Raw genomic sequence first — 20,446 nt, 5'->3', positions numbered from 1 at the left:
TCAGTTGCCTGCTGTTAAACCAGCTGAATTCAGGTATTTTGTTTAAGCAGGGGCAGCCTCCAGAGGCACTGAGCAGTCAGCTGCAGCAAGGAGCCCTGAAAGACAAAGGCGGGACAGGGCAGGGAGCCACAGAAGAGAAAGCCAGCAGGGCAGGGAGCCATTTCCACTGCATGTGGGGAGCTTGCAGGAGAGCTGGGGAGAGGAGCAGCCAAGCCTGACCCTGCCAGAGCTGCGCAGCTGCGCTGAGAAGGGGGAGGTGGATGGGACAGGGAGGTGGCATCAGCTGTGGAGGAGCAGCCTCAGCCCACAGAGCTCATCGTCTCAGACTGATGAACCCTGAAGATGGGGGGTGTTGTTTGGGGGTGGGGGTAAAGCTTGGGGAAAGGGGACAGATTTGGGGGCTGAGGCAAGTCAAGCCTGGAGATGGGGGTAACAACCTTCTAACTGGTACATATCATTGTGTGTGTGCTGTTCTTGAAATAGGGGTGATAAGAAGTACAGCTTGACATTATTTATTAAGGACTGTCTCATATACACAGGCACTGAAGTACTGACTTTGTAACTCAATTTGAAAAAATGGCTCTTCTCGCTAGCTTGGCTGCAGACCCCTGGTCTAGGCTTAGTCATATTTGCAGAGCTGGGGCTTCATTCTGCAAAAAGCCTTGGTCTTGTACAGAAGCCTAAGTTTTGCATGTAGCACCATTTGTATTTTGGACTATCAGACAAATTTTCAAAGAGAAAAATGATTCCTGCTTTGTAAACAATGCATTTTATATACATTGTCTAAAAAAAAAGAGTAGGGATCTGATAAAATGGTTTCTGCTTCTACTTTTATACTGTAAATCATGTATTGAGGTAGACCAGAATTCTGAGTCTTAAAAACACATTTTGCTATATACTGAGAAATTTGTAATATAAATGTTTAGTGTATGGGAAGAGGAGGTAAAGATAGAGGTAAAGAAAGTCAGGAAGTCAGATGTAAGTGCATTTTTTTCTAAAAATATAGTAAAAATGACATTGTGATATACATTTATAACCTAACTAAGAGTGTCAGTTTTCAAGACAGGGACCATCTATCGCTATGCACAAAGTACAACTCCAAATCCTGATTGTATTCCAGTAGATCCTAGAAATCTATAATAAATATAATTGTTTGATTAAATAATATTAAACATTAATAATTTTGTGATTAAATATGTGATGTGATTGCTATCCATAATCACACACACACATACACACAGCATTATGGATAGCAATCACATAACACCCAATATTCTGAAGAATCATTAACAACTGTTCAAGTATTTGTAAAACAAATTAAAATTGAGATGCCCTCAACACAGCATAACCTGAAGTTAGTCACTTACAGTTGTTTTCTGCATAAATCCGTATGACAGGCATCATTTCAAAGAGCACTTTGGGCTTAGATTCAATGAGCTTTAAATTTCTTCTGTCCCAACCAGCTCCTTCAAGATAGAGTCCACATACATAGACACCCTCAGGAGGGGGAGTTGTTATGTCATCCTTCATCCACTTGGTGACTTCATTACACAGTGATACACTGTCAAGTGCCCATCCTTTGTTGGCTCGAGTTATTTCCTATTTTAAAACAACAATGAAGATTATGGGTAAAATTCTGAAGTACACGTATGATATAGGACAAGGATTTCAGTGAATAAAAGGCCATCCTTAAACTTAATTATCACAAAATTGTCACTTTTCTCATAGTATTCACTCTGATTAAAGCACAATTATTTCCCTCTAGCTCAGCAGGGTGTCCATTTCATAGCAAATTACGTATTGTGTTTTCATGTGCCTTTCTACCTCCCAAAGTATTCACTTTTGAGACACGTCATTTTTAGATTCATTTTATCTTCCCGATAAATACCCATTGAAATGTAGTCTGTCTTTCAAAGGTCAGTTTGCAGTGTTGTTGTAGTTGCATTGTTCAGAGGTTATCAGAAAGACAGCAGGGGTGAGGTAATATCTTATATTGAAACAAATTCTGCTGACGACAGAAACAAGCTTACTCAGGTCTGGAGAGAGTAGCTTATCTGAAAGGTCAGGGCAGAATATCAAAATGGCTGCTTTTTTCTGGGAGTGCCAGGAAAGCCTTCTTATAACATACACAAAGGGTGGTATATTATTAAAAGGAAGTCTGAAATGATTTATGTCCATAGGTATGATTTTCAATTTTGTATTGTAACATTATAGTTCATTAATGTAGGTACTATGGCTTGGGTTCGGAGAGGAAACATGAAATATTCAGTCAGTGATGTGGCTAACTGGTTTATCTGAGTGTGAATGTGAAGAGTGACTGCATTCTGGAGGAGTGGGAACGTTAAGTTAACATATAATCATTGAGCAAGAATCCTAAATCACCCAGCCCAAAACAACATGGTGATGGACTCTCTCTGGAACTAACCCTTTTACATGCAGTTCTGTTCTTGGAAACCTCTCTTCATTCGGGGACATTAAATGAGTCACTCCACTGTATGAAGCTAGAAGACTGTGCCACAAATGAGACAAATAAATGGATCGTGGTAACCTTCAAGATTCGACGTGTTTTAAATTTTTCTTTGAGAGTAGCTTGTGTGTATTATTTACACTGTGTATTTACAAAGGTCATTTCTAATTCAAAGATTTTTCTGAGGTAACATAACTCTTTCATGTCGTCTGATGTTTGATTTGGGGAGATACTTGCTGAAGAAAGTGACTACCTACCAACTTTCAAATCTGAAGGAAGGCAACGGAGTATGTTACAGTGTAGGGGTGCCCTGTAATTCTGCTGCATCATATTCTCTCCCATAAGCATCCTTTGCAAGTGATATGCCTAAACCTGCACTCTTCTCAAGAGCTGAATCCTGCAGTTCACACCACTTTTGGGCTGAATCACCAGGTTACAGCATCCCCGGCGTAAAAGAACTGTACCACCTCCATAGGCCCTAAAGGTTTCAGAACCTGCTAAAGAACACTTTCTAGGACAGGTGGCCAACCCGCGGCTCTCAATCTGCATGCAATTATTTGATCAGTGCTTGGAGTCACGCACCAGGACTGTTTAACGCCGCTCTGCACATGCGCCCTAGCACCTGGAGGGAGAAGCATGCGGCTGCGGTGGTGCTGGTGAGTCCTAGGCATTGAGTTAGAGCGGGAGCGGGTGTGTGTGTGTGTGTGAGCACGCGTGCGCCTGGCTCTACAGGGAGGGGAGAGAATTGGCTTATAGAAGGGAAGCTGGGGGTGCCTGGCTCTGGTGAAGGGGAGACTGGGTTAGAGCAGGGAGGCTGGGGTGCCTGGCTCTAGGGAAAGGAGGGTGATTGCGTTAGAGTGGGGAGGCTGGGGGTGCCTGGCTGTAGGGGAGGGGGAGGGCATTGAGCCACGTATAATATATGTATTTTATATATCTATCTATCTAGATAGATATTATAAATCTACACAGGTAGATAGAGAGATACATAGATATATAAAAATAAATACAGTGGAAATCCCATAATCCAACCGTTAGGGTTATCCAACTATCCTTCATATTAAAGGGGTTCCACTGTACATAACATGTGGCTCTTTACACTCTATCCACACCTGTTTTGTCTCTTCGTCTTAACTGGTTGGCCACCCCAGGTCCAGGAGCTTATGAGCAGTATGAAATGACAGTGACGTAGGATAGCTTATTTAAAGCAACTATAAATTTATTCATTCAAAGGAACATTACAAATAGAGAGACAAGGATTAAAATAACAAAAAAGTACGTGCATGTGGTCTTACCTAAGTCTTGTCTCCATTTGCCATGGATACCCCAGCTCCAGGAGTCTGTGTTACAATCTGTTTCTCTGACACCTCTCTCTGCTCCAGATCTCAATTTTTTCACCATTTCAAATTTTTTTGTTTGACTGTCCCTAACTAAAAGCTTCCAGAATTTCCAGTTGGAAATTTTGCCTGCCCACAACTACGCAAAACCCAATTCCCAAAGGTGTGCTTCAGTGGAATTAACATCATCATTCAATATTTGAGTAAGGCTATCTACACCCAGTCCCTGTGTCTACACGAACCCCTTCCTTTCGAAAGGTGCATGTTAATGAGCGGGTTTGAAAGATGCTAAGGGGCTGCAATGAATATGCAGTGCCTTATTAGCATAATGGCGGCTGCAGTGATTCGATAGTGCAGCTTTTCGAATTGTGCGCCGCCTGTGGAGACAGGACCTTCCAAAAGGCACCCCCCTGCCCCAGTTTTCAAAAGCCCTTCTTCCAATCACCAGAAGGTCCCGTCTTTCGGAAGGTCCCGTCTCCACGGGCAGCGCGCAATTCGAAAAGCAGCACTTTCGAATCGCCGCAGCTGCCGTTATGCTAATGAGGTGCTGCATATTCATTGCAGTGCCTCATTAGCATCTTTCAAACCCGCTCATTAACATGCCCCTTTCGAAAGGAAGGGGCTCATGTAGACACAGCCAGTAGCTTTCAGGTTCCTACAAACCAAAGTTAGGTAAAAACTAATTTAAACCCTAGGCAACCCTTTAGCCAGAAATACAATAACCATCATGTTCACAGATTGCATTTCTCTCTTTCATACAGATAGTTTGACATTCTTCCCTGGGAGAAGCTCTTCTTCTTCAACTGCTGGCCTGCATGTGTGACAAAGAGAACTAACTTCATTTGTCCTGAAAACTGGCCAGATGGACTAAGCACTGAAGTGGATGGAAATCAAGGGCTAGACTCGTGTCAGCCCATGTGTGCAAAGAAGGAAAGGGTGAAAGGATCTCCCATACTTTGCTCCCCTCACAAAGAGGCTGCTCAGAGCCCAGTTGAAGATTGTAGTATCTCCACTCCCACCTGGAAGCTTCCAAGGCACCCCAAGGCATGAAGCTGGCTGAGCCCAAAGTAGTAAGTATAGCGCACCATAGGTGAAAGGTCACTTGGCAGACATGACTGCTAAGACAGAAAAAATTTGCCCTGGGGACTTCAGCTGTCCATTCTCACATGTCTAATGTAGCCAACAGCAGAGTCTAACCCTAAAATGGAAAAGTACTTCAACACACAAACAAAAATATTCCCACTCTTATATGCACTCAGCCTTCCCCTTTAAGCTCCAATAAAGGAGGAATATTATCTAAAGGGTAATTTAAAAATACACCCATTCACCTGTCTCATTGCAGTCAAAAATCCTTGAGGATTAAAGAATCCTGTCATCCAGAAGCAGTTTGGTCGGCCCTCAAATATCCAGCAGAAAAACTGTTGGTTTCTTTCCAGAAGTTCAGTAAACCAGAAACCTAGAGTGCTGGAAGCCCAGGATGCCTAAAAACAGGAATAAAAGCGATAGTATTTTTAGGGAAGAGGATGTGTACATCTTTCAAGATTCTGTAATCACAGCAATTCCAATTAATTTATCATATCAAGGAAAATATCCAAAAGTATTAGGGACATACAAGACTAGATAAATGTTTAGTTTGGAATCACAATGGGTTAGCTTTTTCTGAGACCTATTCTAGGGCATTTTTTATTTAATTTTTTACTTACATTAAAAATTCTGTCACCAGTTCTTGAACAATAGGAATATCCCCATGCTTGGAAGCAAGGAGTTAAAATCTGGCAGATGGATGAACCTCATGCAAGGTATGTGCCTTTTACAGTCCTCTGGAAAGTCTGGCCAAACTTGACTATGTTGTATGGGCTTGAACAAATGCAGTTCCACTGATAGCACTACAGGAACACCTCAAGCTCGCATGGTAAGACGGTTCCAGGAGCCCATCTACCTTTCTGGATAACCACCTTCTCTTGTGGTTAGTTAGTCCGGTATCTCAAAATCTGTGCTGCAATGATGAAATCTCACATTTCCCACCCTGATAGTGATGCATGATGGGGAGGTAGTTACTGTTGCATTTACAATTATTGTTTTTCGTATTTATCTTTTTAAGGAATAGTATTGACATTGCAAAGGAAACACAAAAGTTATTTAATTCCAACAATAAGGCTGCCCAGTCAACCTCAGTTGGACCCCCCCCCCTTCCAATATTAATACAATATGTAAATAGTGCTTTTTATCCATTATTGTTTTATAGAAAAATGCAGTGCTTTGAAACCGATCTAAAAATGAAAGTGAGTAATTTTTTTTAAAAAGCTAAACTAACTTTGGGAAAAATAAACTGAGGGGGTGAATTCTTACTCTCAGTTACATGAGGGCAGTCTCATTAAAATCCATGTTTGTTCATGAATACAAAAGAGGGGAGAAGGCTTGTCAGTAAAATTAAGCTACTTAAAGACACAAATTCTACTTCTGATCATTTTTCAATATGTGGAGAAGTCTTCAAATTCAGTTGTCCAATGAGGCAATTCACTACATTTCAGCTTTGGCCTCTTTCAAGTAGTTTTAAATATTATTGCTGCTGATGGTGTGGCCTTGACAGCATTGCTCCGCATTCAACTAGTTACCTCTCCAGTTTGGGACTATTCAGGCATGGGCTCCTCCTTATTCTCCTGTTTTTAGTGTCTGATTATTGCTTGGTATTATGTTTATTTTTGTCATAAGTATGGAGTTACAACATTATTAGTCTGACACTAAACAGAGACTGCTAGAATTTTTTAAAGCCAAGTAAAAATCCCAATCTTTACATACAATGAGCTGATCAAATGCTGTCCAAGCAAATCATCTGCTGTATCATCTACTTGTAAGCACACTAATCAGCTATTTGCCCAGATATCATTTTTACTTGTCCTGGGCTTCCAGACAATAAGAATGGATAATGTCAGTATGAATTGAAATCTATGTCTGAACAGCATTTGTCAAGTCCAGGTCTTGAGAACTCACTGTGACTGTGTGCATGAGTAGTGGGATTTTTTTCCCTTCAAATCAATAGACATCAGAATGAGAGGACTAGAAAGTATCTGCTTTCATTCATACCTGCATCAATGGTTATGTTTTGATTAAATTAACTCCAGTTCTGCTTCTATCACTAGACTACAATGGGTAACATTTTCGTCAAGAGCAATACATTCAGAAAGACAAGTGGGCTGGTGTTTATATGTTAGAAAAAGTGTCATTGGCAGTAGTTTCCTTTCCCGTCATAAAGGTGATCAAGCCCATTATAAGAAAACAAGTACCCCCAATTTTGAAGGATTACTCCAAAGGAATTCAAGACAAGTAACTCAGACTACCGCAGCCCTGATGCTCCTACAATGTAACAGTTGAATACATTTTTAAATATTGCTGTTGGTGCTGTGATGTGATGATCACCAAAGTGCACACAATGAATAATTCCAAAGTACCTCAGTGGCCTCAAAAACATAAGCAAGAAGCTGATCTTCCCATCTTGGCATGAGCGCTCAAAGATAATTCCCATCTTCAATAGATTAGAATCAGTTTGAATAATAAAGACACTGAAAATGGGTAGGTTCCAGAACAGCAAGCTCAAGGATGCACAGCACAACAGCATGAGTATCATCTTGGTGGCATGCTGTTATGGAAACTGACAGGCATAAATGCCTCCCTTCACCACAATGAATTCTGGAAGACTATTTAGTTCCTTTCTGGAAAGAAGTAGCTGAAGCTATGGAAGTCACTACCCAATACAAGACACAACCAATATGCAAGACCAGTCAAGAATCTGCAAAATGTGTAAGGAGGGGCTTTGTCTAGGAGCTCGCTGTATTAAGTATTGCATTGGTGGAGTTGTGTGAGAAAGAGGAGCAGAAAATGCAGGAAAGGCAGCAAAGAAATCCCAGAGACAGCTGAAGTAGTACTTGTGGCATGATCCTAAGAAAAGCTAACAGCACTTTTGGACAAACTGAAGACTGAAATGAGGATGGAACTCTGAACAAAGAATGTGTCTCCTGTTTTGTTCCTAATGTTAGCAAAGAAACAGGAGCATATCTCCATTCTTTGTAAATGAATAAAACTGCATTAAGGAAATGCCTGATTCCAATATACAATCCTGGTCCTAACAGAAACAATGCACAAAACCTGAATATTAACTAGCCACCTGGATCACAATACAATGAGCTGATCAAATGCTGTGCAGGCAAATCATCTGCTGTATCATCTAATTGTAAGAAAACTAATCAACTATTTGCCCAGATATCATTTTCATTTGTCCTGAGCTTCCAGACAATAAGAATAAAAAGGACATATATTAATTTTCTTACTGGACACAGAGTCCAGTAAGACACACACTAGCCCCAAACTTCGAAATGGCCATGTAAATAGGAATAAGGGGACTTCGAAGTAGGCGGGGTCCTTTCGAAAAGGAGCCCCGTTGGGACGAGCCGCATCTGTTTCGAAGTGCCTCGGCCACCCGCATGCTAATGAGGCGCTGAATATGTATTTCAGCACTTCATTAGTAAACTTTGAAATGGCCATTTACATGGCCATTTCGAAGTTCGGGGCTAGTGTAGACACGGACAGAATGTCAAATAGACACAAGTTCTCAGAATATTCATTCTGTATCCTGAAAGTGCAGTCATGATACACTGTATTTTTCATACCTAAGATGATTAATCTTTATTCTAAATGTGATATGGAACTCAGTCTTACTTAAGATAGCCAGCCCTTCTACGATGTACCTAATACTCCAGAAAATATATTTCTTCTCTGGACAGCTACGTATGGTAAGTCTTAGACCAAAAGAATTATTAAAGTGAGTGATAAAGGCAGGGTTTTATCATCAGATCCTGCCCTATTTTACACCCTGCACAACCCCAGAACTCCACTCTTTGTCTGGAACCTGGCTCACTCTCTCAACTTTGACACTGCAGTCACAACCATGACTCACATCAGCACAGAGACCTAGCACTTCATTTCAGGATGATATACTCAAACAGGGATTGAACAAAATACAGAATATCCTTTACTTTCCAAAGGGATAACATATCTAAATACATCGATTAATAATATGAGTATGTAAATTATTTAATCTTTCAAACGCAACACTGACAAGATTCTAAACAGTTTAACACCTGCCTTTTCCCAATGGGCCGGAATCCTAGCATCATACATGCAGTCCAAAGCATCCCTCAGATTTTCACTCATGATGATGGTCCCATCAATGGCAAGTTTTAGATCAGTCAGAGTGCTTCGCACTAAGGTAATAACTCTCTGCATTCTGTCTATCTCTTGTCTCAGGAAGATGTTCATAGGTTCGAATGGTCCCATCTTCTGCAGCTTTTCCTTTACCTGTCAAGAAAAGGCCAAACAAAAGCAGATATTTATAGATAAATCAAGAGAAGTTTCACTTAGGCTACGTCTACACGTGAAGCCTACTTCGAAGTAGCTTATTTCGATGTAGCGACATCGAAATAGCCTATTTCGATGAATAACGTCTACACGTCCTCCAGGGCTGGCAACGTCGATGTTCAACTTCGACGTTACGCAGCACCACATCGAAATAGGCGCTGCGAGGGAACGTCTACACGCCAAAGTAGCACACATCGAAATAAGGGTGCCAGGCACAGCTGCAGACAGGCTCACAGGGCAGACTCAACAGCAAGCCACTCCCTTAAAGGGCCCCTCCCAGACACAGTTGCACTAAACAACACAAGATCCACAGAGCCGACAACTGGTTGCAGAACCTGTGCCTGCAGCATGGATCCCCAGCTGCCGCAGCAGCAGCCAGAAGCCCTGGGCTAAGGGCTGCTGCACACGATGACCATAGAGCCCCGCAGGGGCTGGAGAGAGAGTGTCTCTCAACCCCTCAGCTGATGGCCGCCATGGCGGACCCCGCAATTTCGATGTTGCGGGACGTGCAACGACTATACGGTCCCTACTTCGATGTTGAACGTCGAAGTAGGGCGCTATTCCCATCCCCTCATGGGGTTAGCGGCTTCGACGTCTCGCCGCCTAACGTCGATGTTAACTTCGAAATAGTGCCCGACACGTGTAGCCGTGACGGGCGCTATTTCAAAGTTAGTGCTGCTACTTCAAAGTAGCGTGCACGTGTAGACACGGCTTTAATGTAAAAGCCAAAGATGATTCTACCTCATACCTGATGGAACATGTTACAGGACCACGGATGGTCAATATTGTCTAGCAGCATTACCAACACTTCCACTGCTTACTGGCTGGTAAATTAGAGCTCAATAACAACACAGAACACTGAGATACCCAGGACTGCTGGCTGTAAACAAACTTTATGGGACATCAGGAAACTTGTCCATGTTCATGAAAAATGGACATCTGGATAACTAAAGTCATGCTGGACTACCAATGCTGCTGGAGGAGATAGTGCTGGATTAGAGAGGTTCAACCTGAACATGAAAGATAATGCACACTGGAAGAAATATATTTGAAAAGTACCATCCCAAAGTCAGCCAAATAAGAGCGTGCACATACAAACACATACAATGACTGTGCAGCTTGTGCATTTAGCTACATATTACAGTTCTAACTGTTCATTCTCCTCTCCTCAACTCCCCATTCTAGTCTCCTGGATTCTAGCTAGTGAAAGAAAAGCCAGTGCTGCCTTTTCTCTGGAAGCAGCAGGCTCACTTGTTCCCTCCATTCTCCTTTAAGGGTGAGGAACCAGACACTCCTGTGGAAGAAAGAAGAACTTGGAGCAGGCACAATTCTCCCTTCAGATGCCAGTGTTACTGCATTTACTGGCAGAAAAGGACTGGAGCCCAATATACTGCTGAACACCAGCTACTCTTGCTCATTCCATTTCACTAACAAAATGGCAGAAGTCATCATTCTGGGGGAGCTAACATTTCAGACTCTGTAAGAAAGGCTACCTACATGCTCCTTCTTCGCCTATAAGCAGAAGGAGAGCTACACTCCATCTCCCCTTTATCCCCAAAGAACACCTTGTTTAAAAAAAAACATCTGAATATGACATACATAGCTGTCTACAGTAAAAGACAACTTTTCTCAAGCACTATTAGGTATTACCTTCAAACAGAAGACACTGGTGCTCGGTGTGTACTCACAGTTGGCATGCATTGAAATTTTACTGACTTCAAATATCATCATCAATAACCGTAGGCTCAGTGCCCGTTGGTGTCTGATGCCTCTGTCACTACTTCCTTCCATCTTTCCCTGTCCAGTGCAGAGTGGCTTAGTTTCTGTAGACTAGCTCCACACCAATCTACTATATTATCTATCCATTCTCTGTGGGGTCTGCCTCTCCTATTCCAACTCTCCATTATGCCAAATACCAGGGTCTTGATTCTTCTTTCATCTTTCATTCTGCAAATATGCCCAAATAGTTGTAGCTTCCATTTTATAACCTTCTGCAGCAGGTTCTCTTTCAGCTGTATCTTTCCATATAATTCTTCATTGGTGACCTTCTGCATCCTTCCTATTCTCAGAATCTTTCTATAACAACTCCTTTGAACGTCAGTATTCTTCTCTTCAAATCTTTCATTATCACACGTCTCTCATCTGTACAACATGCTGCTGAATACGTGTGTTTTCAAGATGCTCAGCTTCGTTCTTAAGCTAATTGCTTTGCTTTCCCAGATCTTATCCATCACCTTCAAACCTGTTCTTGCTTTCGCTATTCTAGTCGTTATTTCCTTCTTAGTCTAGATCACGTTACGTTGCTCCGCAGATATGTGAACTTCTCTACATTTTCTAGTTCAATACCATCAACACTAATCTCCCTTTCTATTTCCTTATCTCCAAATACCATTGTTTTGTTTTATCTATGTTCATAATCAGTCCGTACCACTTTCCTTCTTCATTTAACACCTGCACCGTTTTCGCTAGCTTCTCCTCATCTTCCTCAGTGATAACTATAACATCTGCAAACCTCAAGTTGTTAATTCTTTTCCCATGCACAGATATCCCTTCTACATCTTCCTTAATCTTGTCCATCGCTCTCTCCAGATGTGCGATGAAGATACTTGGTGATATTGGATCTCTTTGTGTCGTACCTCTACTTGTTTTAAACCAACTTCCCAACTCCCTGCATGTTCTCACTGCTGCCTCTTCATTGTCACTGACATCCTTCAACAACCGTGTCAGTCTGCTATCCACTCCGTATGACTCCAACACCACCCAAGTCACTTTCTGATCTATACTGTCAAAAGCCAAATGAAGCAAGTGTATACGTTCTTGTTATTTCGTCGGGCTTTTTCCGTGATCAGTCTTAGTGCCAATATCTGTTGCGTGGTACTTCTATCTTTTCTGAACCCTGCTTGCTCATCTGCTATATGTTCTTCTATGTGTGATCTTAGTCTCTCAGTCAGTATCATCTTCAGCACCTTGCCTAGATGACTCGTTAGGGCAATTGTTCTGTAGTTCTTGCACTCCAGTGTACTTCCTTTCTTGGATATTGTCACTAGCACAGATCTTGTCCATTCCTAAGCCACTTTCCCTTCTTTCCATGCTATATTACATAGTCGGTGTATTTCCTGAATCATGCTTACTCTGCCATATTTGATCATCTCTCCCATGGTTTTCTTTCCAGGGCTCTTGTTGTTCTTTAGTCGTTTCACTGCTTTTTCTACTTCCTCCTTCGAAATATTCACCTCACTCTTGATGCTTGGTGGAGATAGCTCTTTCAGTTTTTCAGTCAGTCCCTCTGAGACACTCAGGTCCAACTGTGCTTTGAAGAAATTGGTGTAGTATCTTGTCCATCGCTGCGCAATCTTCTCCCTGTTCATGAGCACTTCTTCATTCTCATCTTTGATCACCATCTGCTTCGGTTGCCATTTCCTATTAATATTCCTAATTGTTTTATACACCTCCCTGGTCTTACATTCACCGTAATACCTCTCTATATCTTTACATTGCTCCTCTAACCATTTCTCCTTATCCTTCCTGGCTGCTTTCCTTACCTCATTGCATTTCACCCTATATTGCTGTTCTGCCATCTCAGAAACATGTCTTCTGATCTTCAATGCTCTCTTCTTTTCAGCCAACTTCAGTGTCTCCTGGGTAATCCACTTCTTATTGATCTTTTCTTCTTCTGGAACAATCTGCTCAACTGCCTCTTCTGTAGCGATGGCTATCCCTGTGACTCTCTTATCTAGGTCTTTCTCTGTGGCGATATTCTTAATCTTCTCTTCCAGCGTTACTCTGTATGTATTCCCTGTTTCTGCCTCACATAGCCTCGCCACATCTCTTCTTTTCTTTAACTGCGTCTTACATTTTCTTTTGAGTTTTATCTTGATGTTTGCAATCGCTAAACTGGTCTGAGCCTATATCTGCTCCTTGGAAAGTTCAGCACTGCTGTACCGATGTTAACCATCTTCTTATCAACGTCACATCTATCATATTCTTGGACTTCGCATCATTTGATCGCCACCTCCACTATCTACAGTCCTTTTGTTGGAATCGTGTGTTGCAAATCACCATCTCATGCTCTGTAACAAACTCTAGTAGTTTCTCACCTCGTTCATTTCTTTCTCCCTATCCAAACCTTCCCATGACTCTCTCCCAACCTTCATTATCTGTTCAACCTTTGCATTCCAATCTCCTCTGATAATCAACACATCTTTCTTCAGTATCTCCTCCCCCGTCTTTGTCAAGTCTTTATAGAATAGTCCAATCTCTTCCTCCATGCTGACTGACATGGGTGCATACACCTGAATGACTGAGATGTTGAACAGTTTTGTCTCGAATCTCGCTACCATCATTCTTGCACTCACCAGTTTGCATCCTAATAATGCTCTTCTAGCCATTTTGCTAAGAAGAAATCCAACTCCTCCTTCATGCTTCGTTTCATTTCCTGACCAAATGACTTTGCAACTGCATCTCTCCCGTAATCCCATCCAATGCATTTCTGCCAGTCCAAGTATATTGCATCGGTATCTCTCCATTTCCTTCCGAAGCAGCTCTAATTTCCTAGTTGCCCACAGTGTTCAGACGTTCCATGTTCCAATGGATAGCATATGTGTTAGTTGTAATTTTCTTTGGTAGCCAACTTATCGACCCAACACCAATCGCTCGATTGGTATCGCAGACCTTGTTTATCCAGGCAATGTCCGAGCTGGCAATTTTTATCATTTAGTTGTACTGGCATCAGATTTCATTCATATTGTTGTTTGACGGTCAGCGCATCAACACACGTGACCAACCCTCCTCCTTCATCCAGGCTTGGGACTGGCCTGGAGCTCACAGGGGCTTTATGGTGGAGTTATTTCAAATATGTATGTACTTAACACTTTAACATCCCATGCTTCATACAAACAGATACTGTTCCCAGCTTATCTGAATAAAGGTAAACTTTTATTTTCCTTCATTTCAGAATAACAAAATTCCAGGTGGGACTCTCAAGCTGAAGGTGCCTTATTTTAAACTTAGTAGATAGCTGTTTTGAGATACAACTACATTTGACACCTCTTTGATTCCTTAGATTTTACTTCTTTGTTACTGCATTTTCCCCCAGGAAATTATTTATTGGTTCATACCTCCTAAAAATGACAGGGCTCTTTTTAGACAGTCATAAGTTTTAATTTCAATTCTTCTTTCCTTTAAACATATTTGTACAAAGTCCCCACAATTGCTCTCCCCAAAGGGTAATGAAGTCTCATTCTATTTTCATTCATCTTTCTCTCTTTTTAGAATTGTCTGAGGTCCATAATCAACCTACTTCAATAAAAAGCTGACTGAAAATGTAAAGGAATTATAATCATAGCACTTTCCAAGTATTTTAACAGTGGGAGATCATTTGTGGACAATATTATATGTGTTTCATACAAAAATGACCTGTGTTAAAATCCAAGCTAAAATATCTTGTCCTAAGAACAGGTACAGACTGAGCAGCAGCAGTACAATCTCCCCATTTCAATGGCCATCAATACTGTCATGGATGAACAGTGTCTAGCCTCCATGCCAACCTAGGATGCCATTAAGGGAGGACAGAGAAAACTTAACACCCACCTACCAGGATGCTGCTCGCTTTTATCCCCTTCCCCTCACTATGGCTGTGTCCACACTACCCCTCCCTTTAGGAAGGGGCCTGTTAATGAGGCACTTCAGAAGATGCTAACGAGGCACTAACATGAATATGATGCAGCACTTCATTAGCATAATGGCAGCTGCGCGCGATTCAGAAACAAATATGAAGAATGGGGTTTTGAAGTAAGGGGTTCCTTTCAGAAAGCTCCCGTCTACACGGGCAGCACGCATTCCAAAAGCAGCACTTTTGAATTGCGCGCAGCCACCATTATGCTAATTCTTGTCAGCACCTCATTGCATCTTCCGAACTGCCTCATTAACATGCCCCTTCCGAAAGAAGGGTAGTGTGGCCACAGCCTATCAGAGAGGGAGAGGAAAGTATACAGCTTGCATGCATTCCTTGCACTCTTGCCTTGGGGGCAGGAGCCAGGGTAGAGAAGTAAAAGATGTAAGCTGTGTACTCTCCTCTTGCTCCCTGATAGTGAAGGGAAGGGGGCATCGTGGTATGAGGGGCTTTAGCTCCCTCCCTAAATCACTCCCTTGATGCCAACACCTTCATTAAACTGTCTTCTAAAGAAGTCAAAAGCAGAGTAACTAATCCCACAAGAAACAGTTGTCTCTAACTATAACTGCAACCAAACTCACTGCCACTGAACATTGTTAAGTCGGTAGTTACTTTCACTGGTGACATTAAGATGAAACGGTTCCATGAACACAATTTCGCTCACTTGCACTGAACTCCTCACCCCCATTGTCAATCCTGTGAGTCGTTCATTTCACTGTAAAGAAACACTTACTATAAGACAAGAAATCACTATAATACCTGTGAAATCCATGACAAACTGCAAAGTAAAATTTAGGCATTTTAATTTACAAACACAGCACAAGCTCTCTCATGCAGTTACTTAGTTTAGCTGATGAAAACTGCTCATCTCCCTCAGTGTAAATGGCAAATCAGAAAGTGACTTTATTTTTATCAGAGCATTAATAACCCATCTGTACAATTTTAGCAACTTCAAAATCAACACTAAAATCCCAACCACGCTTCCTTGGTATATATTTTTAAAGCACTTGTCAGTGTAAATCACTAAAGGTTTTTAGAATGATTACATGCGACTTTTCTGTGAGTTTTTTTGTACATGAAGAAGGCTTAAGAGCGGATATAATTTCTGAGAGGATTTCATGAACTCACTTCAAACGGTGCATAATCTGCAGGAAGCTTCTCCAACATATCATCAGCCAATCGTGCTACCACTGCCTCTCTGGTCTCGCCTCCTCCGCTGGAACTGTCTTTAGGTTGAATACTGAGGATGGTATCTAACACATCCTTGGCAAGCTTGCTTTGGTAAGTGATATCAGCATTGGGATGCAACCCAAATACCTCAGGAGTGTCATAAGCAGGCAGGCTCTAGATGAACAAACACAAAAAACTGAAACTGAAGATGAAATTCACAAACACTAGCTGTAAAACAGCTGGTGGAATGAAAACAGTTATTAGCCAGTAAAATTAAAAAAATTTCTGAATTTTGTCATCCTGCAATGTTCACTTACCTTTTAGTGCACAGAGCCCAGTGCTTCCTAAAAGCTAACACTGAAGCACAAATGATGCTGACCACTTTGTATGTGACTTCCCCTGTTTTAATAGTCCTTTTTCACTTCAGATTCCCCTAACGTTTCCTGTGTGGTAGTGCCAAGAGCCCGGATTCCCATTATCTGTTTATCATCTCTCTAGATGGTACAAGGGAAAATACTGGAAGATCATCATAACAAGTTCACTAGCAGATATTCAGGCAAGCATGGAGATAGAACAAAAATCAGTTTACTAGACTGATACTAAGGCTGTGTCTACATTACGTGATCAAGTCGAATTTAGGGCAGTTCGCTCACTTTTACAATGTCACTGTCTTCACTGTAAATAGCATTAGGTTGATTTTAGGAAGCATTAAGTTTGATATTGTAACACTGTTGAAAGTGACTTGGCGTAGCAGCAAGTTCGAATTTAAGAGTTATCCAAATTAAGGTTAGTATGAAAATGCCACGTCTTTAAGTCAACTTTATTAGTCTCCAGAGATGTCCCACATGTATCCCCGTAATGACCCATGGTTGTCTGCTCTGGTCGCTTCCATCTCTTGTGTTCTCCAGGTGCACAGGAATTAGGTAACAGGAAGCCCATGAAGTTGACTTTGGCACCAGGAAGCCCATGGCGGCTTAGCACTTGATTGAGAGGCTGAAAAAGTCTTTCTTTGTTATCAGCGCAATGAGCCCAGCTATCCATTAAAAATTGCCTCAACACTGAGTTCATGGTTCTGTCTCTCCCTTTGTAAGCTGAGCACTTGGATTTTCTTTTTCAGCACTGGTGCCAGCCCCTGCTCCACCACACCACATGGCAAGGAGACTGTGGGGGTCACGCTTGTATGACAGGGGCAGCCCTCCCCTCTCCTCACCCATAGGTGCCATGCAGTCAGGGTCTCTCCCACACCCAACCACATCATGTGGCTAGCCCCTGACCCAGGAAAAGGAAGTGCCTGCTTCACAGTGTGGTCCAGGCTGCCAGGCAGCGGCATATTCTGGCTTGCATGAAGTGAGGGCTCCAAAGGTGGTAAAGATTTTCATGGTCTTGCTGCCACCATGGGGAAGTTTCCCCCCGGCAGCAAAGATTTTTGTGGTCTTGCTATCACTGAGGAGAAGTCTCTCCCTGCAGCAAAGATTTTCAGGGGCTTGCTGTCACTGAGGGTAGGGACTGTTTCAACTGGCTCTTCAAACAACAACCCTCTGAACCCCAAGGGACCAGCCCTTACCACAGTCAAATGGGGCTGGCCCTACCGCTTCAGCAACACATTGAAGCATCCTTGTCAACTAGCCCTTCAACAGACAACTCCACACCCCATGACATCCCTCATAGAAAGCGGGGGGCTGGTTGTGGTAATCCCATGCCTACAGCACTAGTTGGCTTATCAGGTAGAAGCCATACCATTCTGCCCATGTAGGGTTGCATTCAGTGGAGGGGGGAGAAGCAGCTGGATGGCCAGTTGAGATGGCAGAGACACCTGGGTGATCCCAGGGCACAGAGGCATTCATGCATATGGAAATTTGTCGAGTTCCATCCCCCATGTTGGACACATCTGTGTAATTAAGTGGGAAGCCAAAAATCCTGCATCACAAATTGTCCTTTTTCCTCAACTTTATTATCCTCTTTCTTCAAGCTGTGCTCTGTTCCTGCAATATTTTCAGGGATGATGTTTCTGGATTCAGGTGGGGGAAAAGTGGCTGGAAGGCTAGTTGAGATGACACAGACACCTGGGTGATCCTTTCTCTTTCTCCCAGCTGTGCTCTGCTCCTGTAATATTTTCAGGGATGATGTTTCCAGATTCAAAGCAGTAGGGTAAGTGTCTGGAGGGTGAGATGGCATAGACACCTGGGTAATCCCAGGTAAGTATGATAGACCCCCTGCCTGGCGCACTACACCTTCTGAAGCCAGCCTACTTGGTTTTCCTTTGCCTGGGATTCCCTACTTTTACTTCTTTTCTTCTGGAAAAATGGCTGTTTGCTCCAATGGGAGGGGAATGAGGGCAATGCAATTCAATGTGGGAAGATAACATCACATACCCACAACCACTTGCGTGGCATTTTTTTTCCCTTACTGCATGAGCAAAAAATACCCTGAATGCTATTAGGCTGTGGGAACGGTGCCCACAACGTACTGCTGCAACTGTCAAGGTTTATGATTGAGTGTGGCATCAGTAAGTTAACTTTGTCGGGAGGTAAGGACAGTCAAATTCAAATTCATAAAAACCAGCGTTATAAAATCAAATTTACCTTGTAGTATAGATGTAGCCTAAAGCAAGATGCTGAAGGACAAAAATAACTTGGGTGAGATTTTATTAGTATTATTTTCATTTGGTAAAAGCTTGGTAATATACAAACCTGTATGTATTGAAGATACTGATCTACTGTGGTGCATTTGGGTATGCTGTATCCTTTGTAAAAACAAAAGTCTTGACTGAACATGTTTTCACTGAACCAGACCTTAGCAAATGTGTTCAGCAGTCTCTTGTCATAGTCATCAGTCACTCGACCTCCATACTGGATCTCGCCTACCATGTAGCGAACGGTATTCCAGGAGACTCCCTGAAACAAAATACAAATATTAATTGTGGATAAACCTCCCTGAATTTCATGCAGACATTTGCTGTCATCTTTGTGATGTGTATACACATAGTATTATATATAGTCCCTGATTCTCTGATCCTCTTGAGTGCAAATGTGACTTAACCATCCTTATGTTCTCCAGTCTTGAGACGAGCTCAATCTTCACACAACTTACAGCAGTTTCAGTAACAAGGGGTTGTTTTGTCAGCTGGGACACCTGTGGCACAGCTTCACTCCTCGCATGCCCCTCAATACCATCTACAATGGAGACGGCAAAGAGCTTTACTTCATTACACTGTTTTGGATTCTCCCATCCAGAGGACTCTTCAGGAGGGTAGTTATACCTGCTTTACAGTCCCTTTTTGCTACCAGAGTGACACAGAAGGGCCACAGAAGGATGGAACAGCTTGTCAGTAGTAAAATGCTGCCTGCTTACATCCTTTAAACAAAATCCACCACTTGCACCAATAATTAGGATTATCTCTGTAGATGCCTCACTGCTGATTTGATGTCTTTTTGATGTTTTTAGGCAGGGGATGCACTGAGAGCCAGAAAAATAGAGCAGCAACTTTAACTTTTGCTAAATTAGTACCAATATAAACTTCAAATAACATTTTCTGAAATTTGATACTCTCCTCATAGACTTATACATACTGCTCGCCATCCACAAAACGGGGTTGGGCATGGATCGGGCTTTACATAAAGCACTGATTTATGAAAACAAGGTAAAAAAGCTAGTGCTAATTCCATTAAATCAGACATAATTTAACTATATTATTAAAAACTTTTGTTATAAAACAGATCATTCTGAAACAGAAAACCCCAAAACTTTTAGGCATTTGACACTTCCTCACAATGAAAAGAAACTCTACATCACGGTGTGTTTTACTGTATTAATTTTGATGGATTTTACGTGTCCAAAGAGTCAAAGGTGACAGCATAAACTGGTCACTGTCCAACATTAAACAATTTCAAGCATCATTATTTGGTATACAGAGACCTCAGCCTGCTTAGTACTATGGCAAAGAACCCATTAGAAATCTTTTTTATCCCTTGAAATATGTAGAAATGAAGGAATAAAGAAATTAAAGTACTTGCTATGTTAAGTTGTCAGGGCTCTTCCCAACTCTGACAATGGGGGCCTAAATGAGACCTTAAAAGTACCTTGCCTCTTTAGGCTTCTGTGTAAAAGCTTCCCAAGGTCACAGATCCCCTGGTCTTGGGAAGTAGCTGCCATCACCCAAGTGATAAAACCCCCCTTTATAACCCAAGAATGCAGATTTGGGATGTCTTCTTGCAGGGTACTCCCAAACTCTTAACTCTCCCTTCAGAAAGAGCTTGAAAACAAAGAGAAAGAAAATAAACTGAAATCTGACAGCTGACCTTTCAGTCTTAGGCATGCATACACACAGACCCTTCTCTAGAACACAGGAATCAAATTATTGCCTTAAAAAGGTGATTTATTAACATAACAAAA

At 42.0% G+C, this 20,446-nt stretch overlaps 1 protein-coding gene across 1 annotated transcript in view; it reads right to left on the bottom strand.

The window, feature by feature from the left end:
- Positions 1 to 20,446, bottom strand: part of DNAH5 (dynein axonemal heavy chain 5) — a 318,634-nt gene that overhangs the window by 5,146 nt on the left and 293,042 nt on the right. Inside the window, exons 74-78 of the mRNA XM_074985958.1 lie at positions 18,745 to 18,948; positions 16,013 to 16,228; positions 8,941 to 9,153; positions 5,130 to 5,282; positions 1,368 to 1,599 (exon numbers count right to left, since the gene is read on the bottom strand). Coding sequence (XP_074842059.1) covers positions 1,368 to 1,599; positions 5,130 to 5,282; positions 8,941 to 9,153; positions 16,013 to 16,228; positions 18,745 to 18,948 — 1,018 coding nt within the window. The remainder of the gene's footprint in view (positions 1 to 1,367; positions 1,600 to 5,129; positions 5,283 to 8,940; positions 9,154 to 16,012; positions 16,229 to 18,744; positions 18,949 to 20,446) is intronic.

This window comes from Carettochelys insculpta, chromosome 2 (assembly GCF_033958435.1).
Source record: "Carettochelys insculpta isolate YL-2023 chromosome 2, ASM3395843v1, whole genome shotgun sequence".
Lineage (NCBI taxonomy): Eukaryota > Metazoa > Chordata > Testudines > Carettochelyidae > Carettochelys > Carettochelys insculpta.
Note: the sequence above shows the minus strand (reverse complement) of the source record. Positions and strands in the feature narration are given on the sequence as shown.